The sequence below is a fragment of the Chanos chanos genome, chromosome 9, assembly GCF_902362185.1.
Source record: "Chanos chanos chromosome 9, fChaCha1.1, whole genome shotgun sequence".
In the NCBI taxonomy this organism is placed as follows: domain Eukaryota; kingdom Metazoa; phylum Chordata; class Actinopteri; order Gonorynchiformes; family Chanidae; genus Chanos; species Chanos chanos.
In genome coordinates this window covers 34,481,984-34,488,638 of record NC_044503.1, presented here as the reverse complement: position 1 = coordinate 34,488,638, position 6,655 = coordinate 34,481,984, and the positions used below count along the sequence as shown (strand labels likewise).

Here is a 6,655-nt window from a genome sequence, read left to right as displayed (position 1 = left end):
AGTAGGACCATGTTTAATGACTAATTACTTGTCTCTTACACTGAGAGCCGGTGCTTATTTCTGTAAAGTTTGATGCTAGACTGAATCCTGTGCTAAGATTCCGTAGCCTCAGTATAATTTCTAAAATCCTTACACTTAATTCCATTCACGCAGCTCTGAAACACCACACAGTAACGGGAGCGTATGTAAAGTCACAATTGCCTACGAGACAAAATTGATGCAGAACTCAGTGACACGGGAAGTGTATGTACACTGGCCAAAGAATAAGGAGCTTTATCGTCACATGGTACAGGCGACCTCTGTAGTCGCGCCGCAGTGTTTATCGCGAGATCGAAGCACTTCCTTTTCCCTTTTTACTACGAGTCCAAGATGGTAGGTAACGTTTTTGAGTCTTCGAAAATGCTTTGTAGCCGAAATCCGTGTCCATCTAAGTTTGTATTATCGTTGTTTTCACGTGGCCGAGTGAACATTAAATGCAGAAGTCCCTAGAACTCGATTAAGGTGTATATTATTAATGTATATGCAGTTTTTATCTTATAAAGCCTGTCAGCCTATAAAGAGTCATTCGGCCCAGTGAATGATGCCGAAATTAAACTAACCTCGTTAAAGTACATTTTGTTCATATGCAGTACTGATCACTAGAGTGCTTCACAATATTTTATTGTTTGTATGTGCCATGTATGATGTTATAAGTGTGTTTATAGTCTTCACCGGTGATGCTAGCTAGTTATGTTAGCCATAATGCTAACCATTCTGGTATTCTCATGTGTCGAGACACTAGACACGAAAGGCACGAGAACAGTCGACCTAACGAAATTGTTGTTTTTGTTTGTTTTATTTTTTTTTACCTCTGGTCAAATGTTTGTGGCCACACCGTTGCATCAGAGTGGGACATTTTTGTCTTACCCAGCTCGTTTTTCATGTGGGCGCCCAATTCAATGTCACTCGCAATGTCTGTTAATAGCGTTTTCAGAGTTGAGTTTCGTGAAGAGCTGTGCACGTTAAAAACGCCTTTCTCCGCGCGAATCTAACTATAAAGTCGAGTAGTTGGGTGCATTTCATCATGTTTCTCGTGAGCACGTTGCCCTTTTTAGGACGGAATCTTTGGTGTGACGTTGGATTTTCTTCTCTTACAGGGAATTGACATCAGACACAACAAGGACCGTAAGGTTCACAGGAAGGAGCCCAAGAGCCAGGACATCTACCTGAGGCTCCTGGTCAAGGTAAGCTCATACGACCCGCCATTTCTCCAGTACCTCTGTAGAGCACTTCTGAAAATCCACAGTAATCTATTCTTACGCTGGACCATTTGGCTCACGTATAGCAGCATGTCTTGTGGATGGATACCCTGTTAGTGTGTGCTGATATATTTTCATGTTAGCCATGGCTGCTGGCTGTATAAGAGCAGGTTTAGGTTGTTTTTCAGAGGAATGATTCTTTGATATATTGGAGTGGTGTTATGGTTTTGATTTTTTGCGTGTGTGTGTGTGTGTTGTAGTTGTACAGGTTCTTGGCTCGCCGTTCTGATGCTCCCTTTAACAAGGTGGTTTTGAGGAGGCTCTTCATGAGCAAGACCAACCGCCCTCCTCTGTCCCTCGCCCGCCTGGTATGTGTCCCAACTACAAAACACTGTCGTCTTATACCTTCAGTTCGCTCTTTTCATTCCCCCCTCTCTCATTCTCAATCTCTCATTCTCTCTCTCTCTCCCTCTCATTCTCTCTCCAGAACAATCTCTTCTTATACCTTCAGTTCGCTCTTTTCATTCCCCTCTCTCTCATTCTCTCTCTCTCTCATTCTCTCTCCAGAACAATCTCTCCGTATATGTTCAGTTCACTCTTGTCTTTTCATTCTTCTCTCTCTCTCTCCAGAACAGTCTCTTCTTTTACGTTGCGTTCATTTTCTCTCTCTCTCTCTCTTCCTCTCTGTCTCCTCTTACTGAATGTAAGGCGGTCTTTCTCAGTATATGCTGATAATTTACAATCTGGACCCAAAGCTCTAGACACGTGTACAGTGTTATCCGTATGAGTTAACAGTAAATCCGTATCGATTTTTGTGGCTGTCATACCAAGCCCATTTTTTTCCTCCATGCGGCTGATGAATTTTTTGCCGTTTCCCCCCCCCCCCCCCCCCCTTCCTCAGATTCGTAAGATGAAGCTGCCAGGCAGGGAAAACCTGACAGCCGTGGTCGTCGGAACCATCACCGATGACATCAGAATCCACAACATCCCCAAACTGAAGGTAAGGGCCCAAACGTGAATTACTTGTCTGCTTGCTTAGCGGGCCGGTCGTTTTGGGACCGCCCGGGCGATGGTGCTGACGGAAGCAGGCAGAAGCGGACTGCGTGTTGGGTTCTACGCACCCTAGCTAAGTCTGGTTCCCCTTAGACCAGGTCTCTAAGGACCAGGGTTTCTCCAGAGACACGGGTGGCTCAGGAAAAGATGTAGTCTCAAAGACGTCTGTGTGTTTGCAGATGATCATCAGAGACGTTGGTATAATGATGATGAGTGTGTTAAGGAAGCCTGCCCATTGGCCATTAAAAGGAGTGCTGCAGACACACACACACACACACTGAGAAGATACTCAGTGGCTTTTTTTTTTTTTTTTTTTGCTAATGCACTTTGAAGAATGAGACACTCTAGAAGAGACTTTAATGGTGAGACTGCAAAACCCAGTCTCCGCATTGTTGGCCCCTGTGCTGCTGTTAGTTGAGGGCCACGTAATCTTTTAAACGAAAGCTCAGAGTTTGGCAGGCTGCTCTCTCTCTCTCTCTCTCTCTCGTGTCATCTCATCGTTATTTCCGAGCCCATATCTAAAGTGTCTAACTTTAGGGCGATACTTTTAGGCCGACCCGAGGAGGCTGCAAGGTTAAGACGAGGCCCCCTGGCCAATCAGATCTGGGTTGTTCCATCTAATTGACCAATCATAGCAGTGCAGTGATCGAGACTGCAGCGATATTTTTACGGTTCAGAACTAGGCTGTTATCCACACTGTTTACCCAGTGAAAAAGAATGAATGAGAAAGGGCTTAATTGCAGTGTTGTTACTGACTCATCTCTCTCTTTCTCTCAGGTGTGCGCTCTGAGGGTCACTGCTGGTGCTCGCCGTAGGATCCTGAAGGCTGGCGGACAGATCATGACCTTCGACCAGCTGGCCATGACTGCCCCCAAGGGTCAGGGCACCGTGCTGCTCTCTGGTGAGTCCCTGACCGAGCGCGAGACATTCAGACCTGGTTTGGATTTCATTCTCTGATAGTCACCTCTCTTTAGTCTCATTTATTGTCCCAAAGTGACACACCCACCATGGGCCGTCCTGTGTGTGTTCTGCGTGGGTTTGTATGTGCTGTATTTCGGGTAGCTCTGTTCTCGGGATAAAATTTGAGAAGAGTGGAGAACAGTGAGAGACTCATACGTTCCATGGTTTGAAATCGCTGTTTAGTGTCTTGGCTCTATAGAAGTCATTTAAACAAAAAAAAATTTTGGGAAAACTGTTCTGAACATTTGATAGAAAATAGAATTCAAATGTGGTACTGATGTTTTTTTGTTTGTTGGTTTTTACTGGATAAATCTGTTGTATGTCTGAAAAAAAAACAACCTGCAAGCTTCCTAGTTTTGTACAATGCCAATATTTGAACAGATTTCTCAATTTTTTTTTTTACCCTTTCTCTACCAGGACCTCGTAAGGGCAGAGAGGTGTACAGGCATTTTGGAAAAGCCCCTGGAACCCCCCACAGCCACACCAAGTAAGTGCTTATGATTTTACACGCTTTACTTTAGTTAAAATGTGTGTTTGGTTTTTTTAAGTCCTCATTTACACTTATTTGAAACAATATTATTGATTCTTCTCCTGTGCATTAACCAGGCAGTTAGTGATTATAATTACAATAGTTGAAGTTGTTGGGGCCAAAAAAAAAGGAAAGTTGATTTTTGCTTTACCGCCATTATCAGTGAAGACAGTAGAAAGGTAGACTAATTGTCAGGATCTGGAGCCTTAAATCCCTCTGGTCAAATATCGGCTTTATTACGTTACCGTGGGGACCCCAAGTACAGCAGTTTCCTGTCTGTTAAAAGCAAATTCATGTCCTACCTCAGTGGGATTCTGACCCCGCCCCCTCTCTCTCTACCGTAGAGTGTATGATTTGTATCTCTCAGAGTGAGTGTTATTCGTGGCTTAGTAGGTGTCCAGAGTGTCCTAACTGTGTTTTTTTGTTTTTGTTTTTGTTCTCCTCTCTCCACCTCCTTCTATCCCTCCCTCTTCCAGGCCCTACGTCCGCTCCAAAGGCAGGAAGTTCGAGCGTGCTCGTGGTCGCAGACCCAGCTGTGGTTACAAGAACTAAAAGCTTGTCTGTCTTTTTTTTGGGTATTGTACAAATAAAGATCGACTATTCGAAATACCACCAGTTCTCGTGTTGCTTCTTCGCGATGCCAGTGGTCAAGTCCGTATACGTCAGCTGCCGCTGATGGTAATGAACAAATGAAGAGTTATCTATTCAGTTTCCTCATTTAACATTAAGATGATTGAAGAACCAAATAAGCAGCTGGTTACAGTATTATATGACACTGTTGTGAACTGGAGACAGAGTTGAAGCCAAAATGTATGTCAAATCTTCATTTAAACCCAAAAAGGTTTTGAGATTTATTTCTGTATGAATGCATGTTAAGCACCAAAGACGAGGATATGAGTGTTCAATACAGTCATTTCTGGTGTGCTTTATCGTTGCCACTAATGCTAAAGTTTTATTAGAAGCAGTTTACTCCTATTTGGGTATGTGGAAATTCTTTTTTTTTTTTTTTTTTTAATAAGTTGACAGATGGTGTCTAGTGGAAAAGCAGAGTGTTATAGGAGTGACATGCTCAGCTGAAGAAATGCCACTTGGGAATGAAGCATCGCACTTGGGTTGCGGTGGCAATTTGTCGAATCATTTCACACACGCATACATACACAGCTAGACTGCTGTAATTTACTATGTCTTTGGTTTGCCTGCTTAACCACGGTTTTTTAATCTTGATCATCCGCATTCTCGAATTACTGAGACATCTGAGGATACGATTTCTGTTAATAAACACTTTCTGCTAATAATGTTAAAGAAGGCAGGATTTTGATAGCTTTAAGAGAAATGCATACGTTTAATTGTCGTCTTCCTGGCAGCGTACGTTATTTTCACGTGCTTCCGACCATCAGCGCCAAAATGCATATGTAAGACACTGTTGTTGAAGTAATACAATTTCCAGCATACATACATACATACATATTTTTCAGTTTGTAGAATCTGACAAAAAAATACCATGGGGATTAATGAAATCTTTTCATCCTCTGAGTGTTGACGTTTGCTAGAATGCGATATTGCTTGAGGAGAGAAATAAAGCCATTTGATAAACGCCAGCTCTTCAGAGGACAGCCTCCTGGCCAGTGAGTAAAGTAGCCGTCTAAAAGAGCAGGAGATAGGGGAGGGAGGGAGGGATAAATCTCCGGAGTAAAAGAGTGCACGGAGGAGGGAAAAAAACAGCCGACTCAACATTCTGTACTTAGTCCCGTACCGCAGTGTCGTCCCGTCGCCCTACCCGAACGGGGCTGTGCGATGCGGTACTGCGAAGTGTGTGAGAGAGAAAGGGGGGCGGGGGAGGTGCGGGGTGTGTAACAGTAGGAGGGGTGGGGGTTTAGAAAGGGAGAGAGAAAGAGAGAGAGAGGTACCGCACCATCGTTATAAGTCGAGCTGTAGCGAAGAGGAGGGGAGCGCGACGCATTATTGCAGTGTGGAACCACAGCGCGCTCACGCTCGGAAACCTGCGCACTAACCCACAAACTCACATAGGCTACGTATGCGCGCGCGCGCACACGCACACATATACACACACATCGGCAGGAGAGGATAATACATCTTGCTGTTCGGTAACAAACCTGGGAAAACCGGACTAATCGCATCATTTTCCAAGAGCGAAGAAAGATTTGCTTGCTATTAAAACAACTCATGTTCATTCATTCTTAACTTCTTTGCCTGCTGGAATACAACCGTGTTCGGGACTTTGCAAAATATTTAAGAAATTTCTATTCGTCGTAATCTATTTAAGGGACTGTTTGAACTGGCTACTGGATTAAAACTTATTTTTTTCTTAAATTCTTCCCTTGATCTGAATATCTCAGCCGTCCTCTTAAAGTATTCTACTCTGTCCAGCCGTTCCAGAGGGTGAATTATTGCCTGACGCGTGCTTCAGTAATGCGGCACTTTTGCTGATGACTCGCGTGACTAAAGCGTCTCTCTCAAATTCAAACATTAACGGTCATTCACGCGACTAACAGTTCATTATTCGTTTCGTCTTTAATCCAGTTGGACGGACGAGTTCTCATTGGGCATTTGGAGAGTTTTTTCTCGATTTTTCTCAAATCTTTTTGACTTCAGACCCTTCCCCCCTCTCTCTGTTTCTCTTTGCCTTCTCCCTCCCTTCCTCTCTCCTCTCTCTCCAGCGTTCTCTGTCAGTAAGACAGTCTTAAACAGCTGCATCAAGGATGTAAGTACCTATGCGGACTTTCATCTACCTCACTCCTCTCCCATTCCTTTCTTTCTTTGCTGTTTTGTCTGTTGAGATATTTCACGCACCTTTTCCAGTAGTTTTTTTTTTCTGTCTCTGTGATCTGTTTTTACCTTGTCTTCTAATTCTGCT

The 6,655-nt window shown here is 43.7% G+C and overlaps 2 protein-coding genes across 2 annotated transcripts in view; both read left to right on the top strand.

The window, feature by feature from the left end:
- The first annotated feature begins 338 nt into the window (after window positions 1-338).
- Window positions 339-4,392, top strand: rpl18 (ribosomal protein L18). The gene is made up of 7 exons (XM_030783781.1): window positions 339-372; window positions 1,137-1,223; window positions 1,499-1,606; window positions 2,140-2,238; window positions 3,069-3,192; window positions 3,669-3,738; window positions 4,257-4,392. The coding sequence occupies exons 1-7, from the start codon at window positions 370-372 to the stop codon at window positions 4,330-4,332; spliced, it is 567 nt and encodes a 188-aa protein (XP_030639641.1). The 5' UTR covers window positions 339-369; the 3' UTR covers window positions 4,333-4,392.
- A 25-nt stretch (window positions 4,393-4,417) lies between these two features.
- Window positions 4,418-6,655, top strand: part of vamp1b (vesicle associated membrane protein 1b) — an 8,094-nt gene continuing 5,856 nt past the window's right edge. Inside the window, exon 1 of the mRNA XM_030785483.1 lies at window positions 4,418-4,431. Within this exon, the coding sequence (XP_030641343.1) occupies window positions 4,418-4,431 (14 nt within the window). The remainder of the gene's footprint in view (window positions 4,432-6,655) is intronic.

Bases quoted from the DNA above. Each gene is read 5' to 3' on its own strand.
- rpl18 (XM_030783781.1), top strand. The intron at 1,224-1,498 runs GTAAGCTCATAC...TGTGTGTTGTAG, and splicing joins ACCTGAGGCTCCTGGTCAAG to TTGTACAGGTTCTTGGCTCG. The intron at 1,607-2,139 runs GTATGTGTCCCA...CCCCTTCCTCAG, and splicing joins CTCTGTCCCTCGCCCGCCTG to ATTCGTAAGATGAAGCTGCC.